Source organism: Desmodus rotundus, chromosome 6 (assembly GCF_022682495.2).
Source record: "Desmodus rotundus isolate HL8 chromosome 6, HLdesRot8A.1, whole genome shotgun sequence".
Lineage (NCBI taxonomy): Eukaryota > Metazoa > Chordata > Mammalia > Chiroptera > Phyllostomidae > Desmodus > Desmodus rotundus.
Genome location: NC_071392.1, coordinates 35,313,498 through 35,332,735, shown reverse-complemented (window position 1 = coordinate 35,332,735; position 19,238 = coordinate 35,313,498). Strand labels below are relative to the sequence as shown.

Sequence of the window (19,238 nt, the reverse complement as noted above, 5' to 3'; positions counted from 1 at the left end):
CATCCGGTCCACAGCTTTTCTTTATTGGGAGGTTTTTGATGACTGATTCTTCTCCTTACCTGTTATAGGTCCAGTCACATTTCTCTTTTTTCTTGAGTCACATTTGCTAGTTTGTGGGTTTCTCAGAATGTTCATTTTATCCAGGTTATCCGATTTTTTAGTATGCTGTTGTTCATACTGTTAACTTACAACCCCTGGTGTTAATGTACAGTCAGTAGTATGCTCTCTTTCGCAGCTAATTTTAGTAACTGCAGTCATCTCCCTTTTTTTTAGTCGTGTAGCTAAAGGTTTGTCAATTTTGTCGATCTTTTCAAATAATCAACTTTTGGTTTAGTTAACTTTCTGGTTGTTTTAGTATCTGTATTTTAACTTCACTCTGTTAGTTTCTTGTGTTTGCTAGCTTAGGGTCTAGTTTGCTCCTTTTTTTCTGATTCCTTAAGGTGTGCAGTTAGTTTATAGATTTAAGATCTTTTTTTTTAAACATAAGTGTTTACAGCTATAAAATTTTGCTCTGAATACTATTTTTGCTTGATCCAATAAATTTTGGTGTGTTTTTTCCTTTTCATTCATCTCAAAGTATTTTCTAATTTACCTTGTGATTTCTTCCTGACCAATTGGTTTAAAAATCTATGTTGTTTAATTTCTACATATTTGTGATTTTCCAGTTTTTCTTCTTTAATTGACTTTCTAGCTTCATTCCATTGTCATTGAAGAAGATACTTTGTATGATTTCAATCTTTTCAAATTTATTGAGACTTATGTGGCCTAATTTATAGTCTGTTAGGTGCACTTGAGAAGAATTTTTATTCTGCTGTTACCGAGTGCCGTGCTCTGTATGTGCCTGTTAGGTCTAGTTATTTGTACTGGTGAGTCCTCTCTTTCCTTATTAATCTTCTGTCTACGTGTTCTTCTCCTCATTGAAAGTTGGTACTGGGTATTGAAGTCTCCAACTATTCTTGTAGAGCAGTTGTCAGTATTCGCTGCTTATACTTTAGGGCTCTGTTGTTTTGGACATATATTTTTTATAATTTATATCGTGATATCAATATATCACTATATTCTTTTGTATTCACCTCTTTTAACCTTTTGACTTAAAATATATTTTTCTGACAAGATAGTCATTCCAAGTCCTTTGGTTACTATTTTCATGGAATACCTCTTTTCATCCTTTTACTTTTAACCTCTGAACGTCTTTTTATCTAAAGTGAATCTCTTGTAGACAGCCTGCCGATGCTCTGATCCGTCCTGCCAACCTCTGTCTTTGACTGAAGAGCTCAGTCTGTTGACATTGTAAATAATTATTGACAAGGGGTTTGCTTCTGCCATACAGCTATATTTTTTGTAGGTGTTACATGTTTTTTATTCCTCAGTTTCTCCATTACTGCCTTTTTTGTACATTGAATTGATTTTTTGCAGTGTACCATTTTGATTGCTTTCTTCTTTTTCTATATTCTTTAGCTATTTTCTGTGTGATTACCTTGGAGATTATAGTTAACATCTTAAACTTACAACAACCCAGTGTGAATGATGCCAGCTTAGTTTTAATAGTTCACACACACGCTGCTTCTGTGCATCTCTGTGCCACCTCTTATTTTGTTATTGTCACATGTTACATCTTCGTGCACTGTGTGCCCACTAACATCAGTTTGTTGTTTTATGCTTTTGCCTTTTAAGTTAAAAAAAGTTAAATAAGTTGCTCTGTATCCTATGTTTCCTGTAAACTGGTAATTAAGTCTAGAGACTCAAAAATAATCAGTTTTTTTCCAACACTAAATCACTTAGTCAATGTTACTGATTTTTCTCTTTCATTGTTTCTGGTTGAGAGTTCAGGTGTCAGCCAGCATCCATGGTAAAGCTTTCCTCTGCATTTTTCACTTCCTGGTTTTAGTAGCCAGCGATGATGATTGTTACCAAGGTCCGTTATTTCACTAGAGGTTGCAGAGTAGCGATATTGTGTCATTCATTCTTACCACTTTTATTTTTAATGTTTTTAAAAAGAATGTTATTTTAGTGCTGTTTTAAATTTTTATTTATACTTTCTCCTTCACATTTTGAAAGGATACTCTTTCTTCTCAGGGAGACAGCCTTAGATAGCCTTGCAGAAACACAGAACAGAAGAGGCTGTCACTCTGGGCCCTTTTAACGACATTCCAACATTTTGCTCTCACTCCTTTTGATCTCTTTAACTCTCAATTTTAATCACCAGGAAAGTAAGAGAGCTTTTTAACTAAAATTTTTATATCATTCTCCAACCCAGGAAAATGGTCATCACTCTGGGGAACTTCTTAAATCATGCTTTTACTTAATTCTGCAGTGGTTCACATTCTAAATGAAGGAGTTAAAGGCCAAGGATTCTCTATTGCTATTGCTGTATAACAAATTACCCCAAAGCTTAGAGGCTTAAAACAACATTTATCCTTTCACATTTTCTGTTGGTCAGGGACCCAGCTGCAGCTTAGCTGGCAGCCTCTGACTTAGGTCTGCAGCAAGGCTGTAGTTGAGGTGTCGGCCAGCTCTGTGTTCTCCTCTGAAGGCACTGCTCAGAGCGGATCTGCTTCTGTGCTCACTCACGTGGTTATTAGTAGGGTTTAGTTCTTCCCAAGCTGTTGTCCAGAGGCTTCCCTCAGTTTCTTGCCACCTGGGCCTCCTTATAGGGCAGCTCCCAGCATGGCAGCTGGCTTTTCCTCAGAGTAAGGTAACGAGAGCAGGAACGGGTGCTATTTGTATCTAATTTCAGAAGTGACATCCACCACTTGTCATGTGCTTTCATTAGAAGTAAGTCCCTTAGGTCCATCCCACATTCAGGGTGAGGGGCATAAGTAGCAAGAGGCAAGGCTCACTGGGGCTGGCATCACAGAGACCACCTACCACAGACTCCAGCGTATGTCCCCCGGCAGCAGCCAAGCCGTTGAAACATTCCATATAGAGTTTCTTGTTCTTTGACGTTGGAAATAGCAACTTTGTTGTTGAAAATCTAACTGTAGTCTACACTATAGAACTTAGTCTTTGCCCAAAGCGAGCTTTATTAGATAAACTCCCTTCGTAGCAATATTAGAGCATTTTCTTTATTATGATGCATTCTCTTGTTTGCATTTTTTTTTCTCGCAGCCCTGGTTGTTGCTATGAAACAGCTATGACAAGATATTTTTATCACGGCCGTACAGAGACCGTGCGATCCTGTACAGTAGAAGCAGTCAGGTGGTGCCAATCCATGCAGGACCCGTCCACCAGTGTGAGTATTTAAAACGGAAAAAATTAACGGATTTTGTTTGTTCTAGGGGAACTTTGACCCTTAAATAACCTAGCTTCTTTATCTCAGTTCCCATGTGTCAGTAAAATACTTTCAGACTTTTTTTCCTGAAGTTTTCAAAAACATTTATTTGTTCATATGCCAGGGAAGTGTGTACTTGGAAAGCATAGGAAACAGGGGACCCTGAGAAGAAGCCCATTAGTGCCACTGTCTAGGCAGAGCATCTTCAACACTTTGCGTACTTCACTGCTATTGATGGACCTTTAGAATAACACCAGTAAAATCGGACACTCCCAAGTGCCTTTAAAAGGAAGATTTCCTTTTTCTCCTCCCCTTCCTGCCCCTTCCCCCACCCCTCCCTCTGCTTCCCTCTACTTCCCTCCCTCCCTCTTTCCCTCTCCTTCCTCTCTTCTCTCCCCACACCCTTCTTTTTCTTTTTCTTGTTTTTGACCTTGCTACCAGTCACTGAAACCAAAAGAAATTCTCAGCTCGGCTTCTTGGTGTCACTAGTTCCTGACTCACCTCCTTGAGCAGATTACCCTGTTTGTTCAAACCCAGGTCACGTGCCCAAATCCTAACTGCCAGGAAGGAAGGCTAGGAAAGTGAACAAATGCGCTTTGGAGAAGCCTGCCTCCTACCAAAGTCACGGAGTGGGATGTCCTCAAACACAGGAACAGAGTTCAGGTGCTGAGTAGACCAAATTTCCACCCCTCCTTCTTGGCCTGCTTGTAGTGGCCTTTCCTTGAGTACGTTATCTTAAAAGATCTTCAGCCTGTTGTAATCTGCACCTGGTTAACCCCTCGTTCGCAGTGAAAAGGGCACCAGGTGTTAGACCGGTGTAGTCAGACCCGACCTTACTTGAGCAACCTTAGCACTTGAGTTCTGGCTAAGAAAGAAGTCATAGCCAAGATTCAAACTTTAACAGAAAGTTTATTTAGGAAGTCATAGAAGTAGAACAAGTGACCTGTAGAAGAAATGGGCCAGCAGCGCTGTGCGGGCTCAGAAGAAATTACAGAGGCAAAAGAAGGTTCCTTGGAGCTCAAGAGAAAGAAAAAGACAAGAAAAACACACCTAGGGGAATGGAAAGGGGAAAGGCATGGGCTCCATAGAGTGAGGCACCTTAAAAGGAGGGTTTTACTATTTGTTTGTTTATGTGTGATACATTTTTATTTTTATTTATTTTTATTTTTTAATGTATTTTATTGATTATGCTATTACAGTTGACCCATTTCCCCCCTTTACTCTCCTCTGCCCTGCATCCCCCTTCCCACCCGCATTCCCCCACCTTAGTTCATGTCCATGGGTTGTACATATAAGTTCTTTGGCTTCTACATTTCTTATACTATTCTTAACCTCCCCCTGTTTATTTTGTATCTACCATTTATGCTACTTATTCTCTGTACCTTTTCCCCCATTTTCCCCCTCCCACTCCCCTATTGATAACCCTCCATTGTGATCTCCATTTCTGTGATTCTGTTCCTGTTCTACTTGTTTGCTTAGTTTGTTTTTGTTTTTCTTTTTTTAGGTTTGGTTGTTGATAGTTGTGAGTTTGTTATCATTTTACTCTTCATATTTTTGATCATCTTCTTTTTCTTAGATAAGTCCCTTTGACATTTCATATAATAAGGGCTTGGTGATGATGAACTCCTTTAACTTGACCTTATCTGGGAAGCACTTTATCTGTCCTTCCATTCAAAATGATAGCTTTGCTCGATAGAGTAATCTTGGCTATAGGTCTTTGCCTTTCATGACTTCAAATACTTAACAGCCCCTTTTCACCTGCAAGGTTTCTTTTGAGAAAGCAGCTGACAGTCTTATGGGAACTCCTTTGCATGTAACTCTTTCCTTTTCTTTTGCTGCTTTTAAGATTCTCTTCTTATCTTTAACCTTGGGTAATATAATTATGATATGCCTTGGTGTGTGCTTCCCTGGGTCCAACTTCTTTGGGATTCTCTGAGCTTCCTGGACTTCCTGGAAGCCTTATTTCCTTTGCCAGATTGGGGAAGTTCTCCTTCATTATTTGTTCAAATAAGTTTTCAATTTCTTGCTCTTCCTCTTTTCCTTCTGTCACTCTTATGACTCAGATGTTGGAATGTTTAGAGTTGTTCTGGAGGTTCCTAAGCCTCTCCTCATTTTTTTGAATTCTTGTTTCTTCATTCTGTTCTGGTTGAATTTCTTCCTTCTGGTTTGTGGTGCTCTGTGTTGGGGAGGGGTCCAAGAGGGAACAGTGCCACTTAGTCAGCTCTTGGCTGGCTTTCAGTCACTTCCCTCACTACCCACAAGCAAATTGGGCCCTTCTGGTGCTGATTGCCAGGTGGGTGGATGTGTGTACGTTCTAGGACCCTGTGGGTCTCTCTAAGGAACTCTCCTGTGAGGCTGGGAGTTTCTCTCTTGCTACTGCAACCCCCATAGGTTTTTTCAGTCAGAGGTTTTGAGGCTTTATTTCCCCATGCTGGAACCTTGGGTTCTGTAGTCTGTCTGGCTCCCCAGTTGTTCCTCCTGGTTTATCCACACACAAATGTGGGACCACCTGGTCCGCCAGCTGCCACCTTGCCTTGTGTCCTCTCTACCCCGGCTGCCCGTCTCCGCTTCTCCTACCAGGCTGGATGAATGTTTCTTTTTTTAACTCCTTGGTTGTTGGACTTCCATATAGTTCAGTCTTCTGTCAGTTCTGATTGCTTTCTGTTGTTAAATTGGTCGTTGTCCATCTTTTGGTTGTGCAAGGAGGCACAGTGCATCTGTCTACACCTCCATCTTGGCCAGAAGTCCAAAAGGAGGCTTTTCTTATTGTAGTTGAACATTTTTGAAATTACAGATTCTTGTTTTCATATATTAGAACCAGAACACCTTTATATGTTTTGTTTTGTACTTATCTTTTGGAAGCCTTTAGACAACAGGGTAGTTCCTTCCCACTGCTCTTTTGTCATTACATTTGTTTCTTTACTTTTGATAGGCATTGTATATATTAATTAAATTTTATAGAACTGCATCAGTATCATTTTGTATAACTATTCTTTAGTTTGAAAGCATAGTTGCTTCTTTCTTTACACTTGATAAAGTCACTTCATTGCCTCCCACAAGTTGCTGCTGTTCTGTTTGAAGGGAGAAGTAATCAAGATGCAGGGCATGTGGGGCAGAGAAGCAGTGGAAGGAGCGAGGAAAAGACACAGAAGCCTGTGTCTCAAGATCTTCCCTCAAAACCTTTTCTCTCCCACGTTACCCAAATCCTAATTACTCTGAACTCAGGGTTTTTATTTGTTTGGTTTCTGTACCGTTGGTTATTGAAGTGTCTCTTAATTTTTAACACAGCTTCTTGAGCGGAAAGAAAAGATGTTACAAGCTTTTGCAAAACATGATAAAATGATGAAAGATTGTTCAACTGGAAAAGGTACTTACATTGTCATTATGCTGACTTAAAACAATTCCTTCATGTTGAAAAGTTTTCCTAACTTCAGATGTGGGATTTCATTGCAGGCTTTGACCGTCATCTTTTAGGTCTGTCACTCATAGCAAAAGAGGAAGGTCTCCCTGTTCCAGAGCTCTTCACAGACCCACTCTTCTCCAGAAGGTAACAGAATGTAGTGTTTGGTAACCTGATCGATTAGTTTCTTTTTTCCTGAATGTTGAAGCTCTTCAGAAACAGTGGCAACTTCTTTAAGCCTAGCGCAACATCTTTTCTTTGTGCACACAGTGGAGGAGGCGGCAACTTCGTTCTCTCAACAAGTCTGATTGGTTATTTTAGAGTCCAGGGAGCTGTGGTTCCCATGGTCCACAACGGCTATGGCTTTTTCTACAATATCAGAGACGACAGGTGAGGCCGCCTTTCTATGTTCCTCTAGGGGAAACGGTGCTCTAGGGTAAGGAAGCTGTTGCTTATCTTTGGATGTCTTTCCTCCACTGGGATTCGGATTGTGTTGTCATCTGTCGCTTGCTGATGGGTGCCTATTTTTATCACGTAGGCGTTTAGTGTGTAATTGTTTCTCTGTCCTGCTTTTGAATCAGTCACTTAGCTGTTTTGTACAGAATACCATTTAAGATTGACTCGGTGATTATATCGTCGTCATCCTCAAAAGTCGGCACACATATAAACATAGTTGTTCTACCCAGGGTATTTTCTGGTAAGTTCAGAAAAAATTTGACAGCCTATAAATATGTGGTGGTTCACATGGGCATAGGCAGTAGTAATGAGATCAAGACAAGAGACTAAATGAATTAATTTATATTAAAAAATAAGCTTTACCAATTCAGATGCATTTCATTTGGGATGTATGGGGTTTGAGTTAAGATTATGGAAAAAGTAAGGAAGAAAATATTACAACCTGGCAGGGGAAAGAGGTGGAGAACCAGGTTAGGTACGGCTGACAGAAAAGCTTGAGAGTTCTCATTCACACAGTCTGGCAGCCTCTTCACAAGGATCTTTCACAGCATAGCCGGCTTTGTAAAAACTACTGGGGCTGCAGACGGCACTTAAATGAGACAGATGTGAGCAGGTGTGGAGGCACTTCAGATGGGATGCGAAGATTCGGAATGACGACATGTATGACATATTCCAGTTTATACTATATTTTTATACTTTTCCTTTTTTAAAGAGTTTACAGTTGATGTTATTTTTTCAGAATGTTATCAGCTGCTTCCATGTCAGGCGTGATAGTCTGTTACACTTGAATTTGTTATCTCTAAATCCTTGGATTATGTGTTTTCATAATATTCAGTTTGTGTACATTAATCTACAAATTAAAGGTTGAATGACAAAGGTTAAATATGGATCTTACTCATCGGAAAGTGTCAGAGGTCTAAAATTATCACCATATACAGGTAATAAGTAAGCATTCTAACATACGCCCTGACAAGTAGTGGATTCCATATTGCACGCGATGATAAGAGTTTTGTCCAGATATACCTTGATTATCTGAATTTTTGAAAAGTACATTTTTAGTGATCCTGGGCCAGAATTTTCATTCTGTCATTCAGAAGATGTTTAGTAAGAACTTGTACTGTGCCGAGGTGCTAAGGACACAAGACAGACAAGATCCCCTCTCGTAGAGATTTTATTTTCTACTTGGGAAAGAGGGAAAAAGCCCAAGCAGGGTAACTTCAAATAGTGATGACTGCTGGGAAGGCCGCAAGTTGGTGTGGTAACAGGGACTAACTGGCAGGGGGAGGGAACACTGCTGTATATGCAGGCTGGGGAAAAGTAGGTTTACGGTTGCAGGTACACAAAACACAAGCGTTTATCCTTGTGTTATTATGTATCAATTACTGTATTCTCTTCCATACCAACAATGTAAGCCTACTTTTGTCCCACCCTGGAGTGTGATCGGGGACATTGTTCGAGGAGTGGTAAGGAAGCTGAGATGTTAAGGATAAGAAGGACTTAATCATATCAATGGTCAAGAAAACAGTACTCCAGAGTCCGATCGCTGCTTTCCACCTCCAATGCTGTCGCCCCAGCTGAGCCGCTCTCCTCTCCCACTTAGGTTATTGCAACAGGTCCCTCTGTGGTCTGCTCGTTTCCACCTTCCCTTCCCTGCAGGCCATTCTCTGCCCAGCAGCCCCAATGGCCCTTTTTAAAATGTAACTCTAGCCACATCATTCTTCTACTCAGAACCCTCCAAGGACTTCCCTTTCACTCACAGCGAAATCCAGATCCTCCTGTGAGACCCTGCATGGCCTAGCTCTCACCTCTCTAACCTTCTATCTGTATCCTCCGACAACTACCCTACTAGTACTCCAGCCACACTGGCCTTCCTGTACCCTGAACACACCAAACGAGCTCCCTTCTCAAGGCATTTACAGTCACGATTTCCTCAGCTTAGTACTCTCCTTCCTTGTAATGATATGCAAGAATCACTCCCTCACTTTATACAGATATTTGCAGTCACCTGAAGGGCTTGCCGTGACCATATAAAATATTGATAGCACTTCCCCCTTCCCCACACATACCTGCTGCATTTAACACTTAAAACCACCCAATATGTGTGTGTACATTATAAGTTTTATAATCTCCCAACCCAGAATATAAACCCACAAGATTTGTTTGCTATTATATCCCCATCTCTGTAACATGCCTTGCAAATATGGTGTACTCAGTGATACTTGCATGTGACATTGTTGAATGTAAGTATACAAGTCCTGGGGTAGGGACAAGCTTGGCCATTTATAAGGAAGAGACAGGCAGTATTGCTATAAGTTAGCAATTGAGTGGGACAGTGGTAGAAGCAGCAGCAGCAGCGGAAGAGAGGTACAAGAGCTAAATCTTGTAGGCAGTGTTCTTAACCCTGAGTTAGAATCACTTGCAGAGCTTTAAAGATACTCCTGGAGAATACAGATTTAGTTGGGGCAGCCAGGTGATGTAGGGCCTGGTAACACGGTAAGGACTTTGGGTTTTCTCCCAAGAATAATGGGAGGCATTTTACCAGTTTGAGTATGAATGTTACATGTTGTATTTACATATGAAAAAACCATAGGCTGCTGTATGGAATATGAGGGAGGTAGGCAGTGGTGTGGGAAAGAATGAGATGAGAGAGGTCAGAAGGCCCGGGTGAATGGGACAGTCCAGTTGTGATGGTGAAGGTGGAGACAAGCGGAGGGATCTGAGACACGTTCTGGAGGCAGAGCCAGGAGCACTTGCTCACTGATTGCTGGTGCTGATGGTGGCATTTCATGGGATGGAAAAAATTGAGGGAGGAATAGGTTTAGGGACATGTTAGGGTAGAATAAAAAATTGTGTCTTGTCCTGGTCACATGGCTCATTTAGTTGGAGTGTTGTCTTGTACACCGAAAGGTTGCGGGTTTGATCCCTGGGAGGGACATGTACATTGACGTTTCTCTCTTTCTCTCCCCCTCTCCTTTCCTCTAAAATCAATAAATATATCCTTGGGTGAGGATTTAAAAGAATTTTGTTTTGCACATGTTGACTCTGAGATTCCGGCTAATGCAGGAACTCACTATGTTTATGTACGAGAGGATATTGGTGCGGAGGCAGTTGGACATAAGGGTGCGGAGCTCAGGGCAGAGGTCAGGACTAGCGGTGTCCGTCGGAGTCATCCCTGCCAATGCACCCAGCGTAGCTTTCAAACGTAATGCACGGCACTGTCTGGAAGGGAGTTTTTAAATTGATTGTTACATGTGAAAATTGTATAGCTCAAAGAAAATTGGTTTAGCTTTTAAAATAGCATTTTATTTTAAATTATTACATGCTCACTATAAAAATTTTGTAAAATATTGAAAAATTTAGATCATGTTATATTTTTGTGTCCTTTATTCTTAATATTATTTTAAGCAATTCCCAATGCCATTAAAAATATACTTTGAGATATCTTAATAGTTGGGTAATGTCTAGTCTTAAGGATTTCCATAATTTATCTAACCTCCTACCTAGAGTTTCCAGTTTTTCATTATTACAAATAATGAAATACATCCTTCCTTATTTCATCACATCATTGCCAACTCTAAGCATTATAAAACATTCTTTACAGTTTATAGGGGAAAATAATATACCTTGAATTTTTTAGTGATGACAAAGAACTTTTTTTGTTACTGGGTCTGTGTACATTCTTTTGTGAAGATAGTTATTTCTTTAATTTAGAAAGATAACTGTTTTTTTTTTAAATGCAACTTAAATAGGAATGTTGATCTCTGCAAAGGAATATGCTTAGATGTTGCTAAGTATTTAAGAATTATGTGCAGTGTAGCTGGAAAATGGCGGGTTATACGGAATCACTAGGTGGGAACAAGGCAGGACTTTCTGTGGGTTCCTGAATTCTTCAGCACACAAATTCCACTCAGACATTAGCTTCATCATTATACACTGGGCCAGAGCACGTTTTCACTGCTCTCTGCTTTTCCGAAGTACAATGCATGTCAGTACTGCCTTTTTTAGTGACTAGAAAACCGTATGGTTGTCCACAGCTTCATTACACAACATTTTGGGTTTATCTTGAGCTTAATGCATGTTTTGCTATTAAAAAAATGTGAGTGTCTGGAAAGAAGGCGGCGGCTAGTTCCAAGAGTCAGTAGCCCGATTTCTGCTCTGAGCCCACAGAAAGCCCGGCTTCTTCCCTATTTCCTCCAGCTTCCAGGGCCACTGTTACCGTCTGCCAGATGGGGGGTTTCTTCATCAGGTGGACCTAGAGCAGGGGTGTCAAACTCGTTTTCACCAGGGGCCACATCAGCCTCAAAGTTGCCTTCAAAGGGCCGGATGTAATTCTAGGACTGTGTAAATGTAACTACTCCTTAACAGTTAAGTGACAGCTCGGCTCTGTCACCAGGTAGAAACAAGGTGCCGGGCTGGATAAAACAAGGTGGAGGGGCCTTGTGTTTGCCACCTGTGACCTGGAGGGAGTTGGTCCCAAGAGTTTCTCTTTGGCTTTCCTAGGAATAGCTTTTTTCCTCCTCTTCTCTATTTTATTATTATTTTTACTCTCTTCAAGTGCTATATTCTTCTTCAAAAATAGTTTGTTTCATTGCAAACCATGACAAGAATTCATGTTGCACCTCATTCTACTTAGAACACATCCAGGAAGGTCTTTTTTTTAGGAAGAGGTGGGTTTGCTGAGTGCAGTAAGGCCTTCTCCAGAGTACTCTTGAGCTCTGGCTAGTTTTTGTTCCCTTTTGCCTTGGTCTCCAGTCCCGTAGTCACTAGTAAATTAGATGTTCCTAGCGTTCTGTATAAATATGGCTTTACTTTCCATTGTGTCAGGTTACATTTAACGTCATACTTCATATATTAACAGCCGGACAAAATAAAGGTCATATTGTTTGGAGCCTTTTTGTACTGTGATTTTTGCCTAGCACTTAACCGTTTATTATCTGTGCTTCACAGGTTAGTTGTGGCCTGTTCAGCCTGGAAGTCCTGTCCGGAGACTGATGCAGAAAAGCTAGTTCGGCAAGTTTTCTGTGCTTTCAGTGATATGATGCAGCTGATGACCTCTGCTCATCTTTAGAGACTGGTTGTTCACGAAGCGCTTACCAAAATATAGCATTTAAACTGGGTCCTGGGAATGGGCTGGTGAAGTAAGATAGGGAGGAATGTTGACTTGAAGGAAATGTAGAAATTAGTAGAATCATGTTCTCTAAATTTATTCTGACACAGAAAGTAGGAATATTATTTTTTAGCTCCCTCTGATGCAGCAGCAATGCAAATTTTGATACAGTGAATATAGAACTATGCAAAGTTTAAGATAATTCTCAACAATGCAAGTCTAACTTTAACTTTTAAATATTTTTATAGGTACCTGGATAGATTATAAATTCTCTCCCTGAACATCATTGTAGAGCAGCGATTTTCAACCTTTTTCATTTCGTGGCACACAAATGAATGACTAAAATTCGGGAGCACACCAAAAGAATGTATTTTTTTGCCAGTCTGATGAATTAATAGATATAATTTTGATTCATTTGCACCAGATGGCTATTGTTGCGTTGGCTGTTGTCGTTTTATTATTTGACAGCCCAAGGGAAAAGAGGTCAGTGCCCCTGACTGAATAGTCAGGTACTGCATGTTTTAAAAATTCTTGCGGCACACCGGTTGAAAACCGCCGTTGTAGAGTCTATCTTTCAAGCACTTTAACATTTTCTAGTTGCCAAAGGGTGTGGAATACATGACTGGATGCTAATTTCCCTGCAACAATGTCTTTCACATTCCCCACAGGGGTACGCGCTCACTATATTTGGGAAGGCCCACTACACTTTAACGGTGATGTAACAAAAGTAGTTTCTCTGGCACAGACAGAAGAATTAAGTTGTAGTAGGAAGATTTACACCCTCTGACACACATAAAAAAATCCTAACAAAATTCATTTTAGTATATTACTGTAATTAGTTTTGTGAATATAAAATTAAAGCACTTATATTTAAAACTAGATGTCAGAATTAATGACTTTAAAAGGATTAAATATGGAATCATATTCTCAGAATTACACTTTTTTTTCCTCTGTTCAACTTTGTAGTTTCCACCCTCAGAAAATAAAACTCTTAAAATCATATGGCGTCTTGTTTTGTTTGGCTGATTCATTCCTGTTTGACTTTATACTTTCTGATCTGTTACATATTGTTGTATAATAAATCATCGCCCACAACTCACTCTCTTCCAACAATTCGTTATTTTCATGATTGTGCCAGTTGACTGTGCCATTTGGAGTTTCTGCCTGTCTTGCCCAAGGTGTTTATGCTGTTGCCACCTGAGGCTGCTGGAGTGTGGCCGGTAAGGCTGAGGGGGCTTCACCCACTGCCTAGGGACTTGGTGGCTGGGACTCCCGCTCCACTGGGCTTGCCTGATCGTTCACTATTTTAACTTGGACCTTTGTACTTGCCAGTGGGAGTGGTCTAAGAGGGAAAGGTAGAAGTTGCAGGGCCTCTTGAGGCCTGGGCTCTGAAGTCCCATGATGTCACATCTTTTGCATGCTGTTGGGTAAAACAAGTTACAAGGGCAGTCCAGACTTAAGAGCTGGTGGGGACAGTCTCATTGTGTGAAGCCATTTTGTAAATAACTTTGTAACTGAGTGGGCACAGGAGAGGACCTAAGTGGGAGCCATTTCTGTGGCACTCTATCACATAAAGATTATATTTAGTATACCTGTTGGATGTTCTTTTTGTTGTTCTTACATTTTTATATGTTCTGAATTTGATAAGACCATATTATCATTTCTTTGTGAAAACATGCAGAGTTGGCTTCCATGGCATTTGGTATCTGAACTATGGACCTTTTTCCTCACTAGTACAATTTTGTAGACTCCATTCCCAGGTACTTTACAATCATTTGGTTGGTTGTTTCTAAATAATATCCAAAGATTTGGGTATTTCTGAAACAACACCTCTAGGAGAGAAGCCTCTTTTTACTCATGCTTAAATACGTATCCCCACATTGCCTAAAGTCAAAAGCCACCTGGAATGCTTTTTGCAAGAGGTCTTGGGCCTCAACCCAGACCTACTGAGTCAGAGTTTTCAGGGGCAGGTGCCCCGTGATTCTCATGGGTAAGTTTGGGAATAGTTACACAAGAGTAGACTGATTTCTGCTCACTCCTGATGTGCCCCTTGCCCCGTTCTCTCGGTTAATCGGAAATTGTCTCCTGAGACACGTCACATTTGAAACCTTTGGTAATACAGTATATGGTTTATTACAGGTAGAAGAACTTGGTTTCAGTAGTTTACTGACCTAAACGACTTGTCACAGCAATGAAAATTGATACTGCTTCAGTAAACTATGGAAAAAAAAAAAACTTTTCAATGTGGTTAGCTTCCAAGGGTTGCCTGGAATATTTCTTTTTTGTTCTTTGTCTAAATATATTTCCTTCTTATAAGGAGAAATGGACTCACATTCTGGGAATATTAGAATTATTTGTAAAAAGTAATGCAGTTGCTATAGAAATAGCATTTTATTGTTATTTCCAGTGTTACAAATTACACTAATAGATAATGTGTGCGATAATTATTCATGAGTTTTAAACATTTCTTTCAAAGAAATACTCAACGGCATGTCTCTTTGCTTTATGGAATGTGTCCCTGTAGAGTTACCTTGTCTCAGAGAATTGTCATTTTCCCTTGGACTACCATAAAGCTGGGGATACATTCATTTTTAGAAATCTCAATGCCCCAGTAGAATAATTTGGAAACCTACCTTGGGAGACAGTAGACTTTTGAACAATTTATATTTTCTTAATTTGGGAAAATTGTTCCCAAAATATCCTGTCATCTACCCAACTATTCAGGACCATAAGAATTTTCCTTATGTCTGTGGGTTCTATTAATTTTACATCTTTGTATACCTGAACTTAGCTTTTTTTTTTCCTGTATGTTTTTGATAACTCAGGAAGAGCCAGGTTGTTTTCATATTTCATCAAGAAATGTGTCATGATGATTTATAACTCCAGAATTTTAAATGCTGTAATATCAAACCCCAAATTTGATATACCTGTATTTTACAATGACTTAGAAACTTTTTTTTACAAAGTCAGTAAAAGTTGTAGAATGACTTTCATTTATTTATAAGATATATTGTAACAATAGTTCATCAGTTCTGTGTCCCGGCCTGGACATTGACCATGGAAAAGTAGACGCCCTTCCGTGCGAGCAGCTGTTGGTGGGTGCCGTGCTCCTTGACCCTGCCGTTCTCAAACACCACGATCCGGTCAGCGTTCTGGATGGTGGACAGGCGGTGAGCGATCACAATGCAGGTGCGGCCTTCTCTGGCTTTGTCCAGGGCTTCTTGGACAACCTAGCAATAAATCAGAACAGAAGACTGACTTCAGAAAATATATAAATAGGTTCTAGCATTAAAGGAAATTTAATACTTTACCATCCAAGTAAGAATTTTTTTCATTTCTAATGTCTTTGAATCTTTGTTTTCATGCATGTATATTTATATAATTTGACTTTATACATAGTTCTGTTCTTTTAATTATAAATTCTCACACTGCAAATGATCTTCAAGTATTTAAAATTTCTAACTAGTCACAAATTTTCCCTTATTGGTTCCCTTTTAGTAAGTATTTTATTTTCCACTTTTTTCATTGGAGTTAATGTGCTAAAAATGACTTATGCAGCTTTTTCTTTTGAATGCTTTACTTTTATTGTGTTTATAAAAGTAAATATATGATCACTTCAGAAAAACTGGAAAATACTGAAAGGAATAAGAGAATATTATACTTCAGAATAACCACTGTCTAAATTTCTATTTCTTTTTTTCGGTGCTTACATATGTTTGTCATGGCCAAGGGCACAAAAAGCTAGTTTTACAAATTAAGCGTGGCATGGGGCGGGAGGCCATACCTTTTCACTTTCAGTGTCCAGCGCCGAGGTGGCCTCGTCCAGCAGTAGGATTCGAGGCCGTCTGATGAGGGCCCGGGCGATGGCAATCCTCTGCTTTTGACCTCCTGAGAGCTGAGTCCCCTTATCTCCCACTCTCGTGTCGTATTTCTGCAAGTTAGTCATTAATAAAGTCAATAAAGTTCTAACGCAGAAAAGTGACTGGTTATATACTGAATAAACTTTTACTTCTAACATATGACAGTGCTACTTACAAGGAAAAAATACTTAGAATCAATACGTTTCCATAACAGCTACATAGTTGTCAGTATAAGCTCAACTTAAGTAGCAAGTGAGTAGTAAAGGCGATGTGCTGTGGAAGATCACAGAGGGAAATGGAAATTGTGGCGATACGGTGGGAGAAGGAGAAAGAGGAGACAAATTAAAAATGTCCTTGTAGAGGAGTGGGGAAGCTTGACACAGAGAATATTCTAAGCCAAAACATAGAATAAACAAACAAACTGAGTCAGTTCAGTTAGTGGTGAACTGAATTCAATGTACATCCCGTGAATTAATGTCTAAAGGCATGTCAGTTAAATACAAGCTGAATGAAGCTTTAGCACTTTTCTGTTCAGTCATACCCAGTACTTGAAGTCAATGACAGTGTGTTCAGGGCTGGGAAGGCCACCCGCATGGAGGGTTTACAGTGCATTTGGGAATGTGATTTCAAGTCAGACTGTAAAAACAGGTCAAGCTGTATTTCAGTTCAGCCCAGGGGACCCTCAGGCGCTAGACGAGGCCGCAGGATGAATGATCCCGTCCTCAGAGTAGGGCTCTCAGGTCATCTTTCCAGGACTGCATGTTTACCAGCTGCTGAAATGTTTTCACTGAACTCTTCCCTGAGATGTCTGCCAAACCGTAGTGACATCACCGCACTTGGACTACTGTCAGAGCAGCTGAGGTGATAGGGAGTGCTGTCCCCATGGCAACCGGAGAGTGCATGTCATCTCCAAAGTGAATCGTTAGAGACAACAACCTTATACCAAATGAACGCAACGGAGCGTGTAAACGTGAAATGTAAAGCCATAACTTCTAGGGGAATCAAAGGCACAGGAAATGTTTAGGGCCTGGGGCCAGACAAAGAATTCTTAGACTTGACACCAAAAGCACAGTCTGTACACGGAAGAGCTAAGGAATTGCACCTCATCGAAGTTAAAAACTGGCTCTGCAAAAGACCCAGTTAAAGGGGTGAAAAAAAAGCAACAGACTGGGGAAATATTTGCAAACTGTGTATCTGACAGAGGACTAGAAACGTGAATATATAAAAATCTGTCAAAACTCAACAGTAGAAAAACAGTCATATTAGAAAGTGGACAAAGGACATGAAGAGACCTCTCACCAAAGAGTAAATACAGATGGCAATTACGTATGTCAAAAGATGTCCAACACCACTTGCCATTAGGAAATGCAAATTAAAACCACAATGAGATACCACTATCCACCTATCAGAATGGTAAAGAAAATACAGGAACAGCAAGTGCTGCAAAGATAGAGAAACTGTCACACACGGGGAGGAGTGTAAGACGGCAGTTAAACATGCATTACCATAGGGCCATCAAGTTAAACATGCATTACCATAGGGCCCAACCACCACACTCCTGGGGGTTTCCCCAGAGAAATAAAGCCTTAGGTTCACAATAAAACCGGTGTGCAAATACTTATAGCAGCTTATTCATAGCCCCAAACTGGAGTCGGGTGACTGTCAGGTGACTGGTGTTTAAACAAGGTCCATCCACACCATGGGACACCACTCCGCAACAAAAAGGAATGAACTAAAGATACAACTTCAGGGAATTAGGCGGAGTGAGAAAAGCTAATTTCAGAAGGTTATACACTGTATGTTTACATAATGTTCTTAAAAGTAGAAAGCTATTGCCCTGGCTGGTGTGGCTCAGTGGATTGAGTGCCAGTCTGTGAACCAAAGAGTCACTGGTTTGATTCCCAGTCAGGGCACATGCCTGGGGTGGCAGGCCAGGTCCCCAGTAGGGGGAACGTAAGAGGCAACCACACATTGATGTTTCTCTCCCTCTTTTTCTCCCTCCATCCCCCTCTAAAAATAAATGAATAAAATTTAAGAAAAGAAAAAACTACAGCAGTGGAGAACAGTCAGTGGAGTCAGTGGCTGCCAGAGGTTGTGGGGAGTGAGGGCGGGAAGGAGCAGTGTGTGGCTGTAAAAGGCCAACAGGAGGGATCTCTGGTGACAGAAATGTTCTGTATCGTGACTGTGATAGTGGACACATGACTCTCCACACACAATAAAATTGCACAGGACTAAATACACACACACGAATGCGTACAAGTAAAACTGGGGAAGTCTGAATAAGCTCAGTGGAGCGCATCGATGTGAGTGTCGTGGTGGTTTCGGCATTTCGTCACCGGAGGAAACTAGGTAAAGTGTACATAAGATCTCTTTATTCCTTACAACTCCATGTGAATCTATAATTATCTCACAATCAAGTGTTTAATTAAAAAAGGAAAGTACTAAGGGGTAAACCAAACCTGGCCGCAGTCCGAATGCAGCCCCCAGCCATCAGGGTGCACCCCGAGAGACTGCGCATTCACTTCCTCTCGCCTCACTTGCCTCGCACCACGTTTGTAGGAGGTAGACGTGCCGTAAGGAGACCAAGGTCAGAGAGCTAGTACACGGACCCATCTGTTACCAGCCTGTTGGAGTGTGACTTCAGGAACCGTTTTGGGGAGGAAAACTGCGTAGACTTGAATCTGATTTCATCCTGAAGGAGTTACCAGTTAACTTACGTGGGGTAAGGTCTCGATGAAAGGGTGGATGTTGGCTGCTTTGGCGGCGCACACAATCTCCTCCTGGGTCACGACCCGGCTGTTGTCCCCGTAGGCGATGTTCTCGGCAATGCTGCAGTCGAACAGGATGGGCTCCTGCGACACGATTCCGAGCTGGGCTCTGAGCCACTGGACGTTCAGGCGCTTTGCTTCTTGACCATCTAGGAGCTGGAAGCAAAGTCCACAAACTGTGAGAAGGGCTTGAAAAGGAAAAAAAGGAACTCAGCAGTAAGATGTGAGAGCCTCCAAGTGCAGGATTTTTTGCACACGGGCATCAGCAGTTTGGGAAATACCAAGCCTCACAGCCTCTGCGCACTTACACTGTGGGAGCCCGACATAGCCAACAAAATGATATTTTAAAAAGATTTTATTTTTTTGAGAGAGAGGA

General features: G+C 40.8%; 2 protein-coding genes across 7 annotated transcripts in view; one reads left to right on the top strand and one right to left on the bottom strand.

The window, feature by feature from the left end:
- The window catches only part of CROT (carnitine O-octanoyltransferase), a 42,673-nt gene extending 29,439 nt beyond the window's left edge, over positions 1-13,234 (top strand). For both annotated transcript variants that reach the window (XM_024559129.3, XM_024559120.3), the window contains 5 exons: positions 3,109-3,232; positions 6,560-6,638; positions 6,725-6,818; positions 6,942-7,061; positions 12,075-13,234. In XM_024559129.3, coding sequence (XP_024414897.2) covers positions 3,109-3,232; positions 6,560-6,638; positions 6,725-6,818; positions 6,942-7,061; positions 12,075-12,195 — 538 coding nt within the window. In that variant the 3' untranslated portion in view covers positions 12,196-13,234. The remainder of the gene's footprint in view (positions 1-3,108; positions 3,233-6,559; positions 6,639-6,724; positions 6,819-6,941; positions 7,062-12,074) is intronic.
- Positions 13,235-14,376: 1,142 nt separating this feature from the next.
- The window catches only part of ABCB4 (ATP binding cassette subfamily B member 4), a 68,104-nt gene continuing 63,242 nt past the window's right edge, over positions 14,377-19,238 (bottom strand). For 3 of the 5 annotated variants that reach the window (XM_053926582.2, XM_053926580.2, XM_045194269.3), the window contains 3 exons: positions 18,812-19,018; positions 16,019-16,165; positions 14,377-15,464 (listed from right to left, as the gene is read on the bottom strand). In XM_053926582.2, the coding sequence (XP_053782557.1) occupies positions 15,261-15,464; positions 16,019-16,165; positions 18,812-19,018 (558 nt within the window). In that variant the 3' untranslated portion in view covers positions 14,377-15,260. The remainder of the gene's footprint in view (positions 15,465-16,018; positions 16,166-18,811; positions 19,019-19,238) is intronic. The other 2 variants (XM_045194271.3, XM_053926583.2) reach the window with 1 other exon arrangement.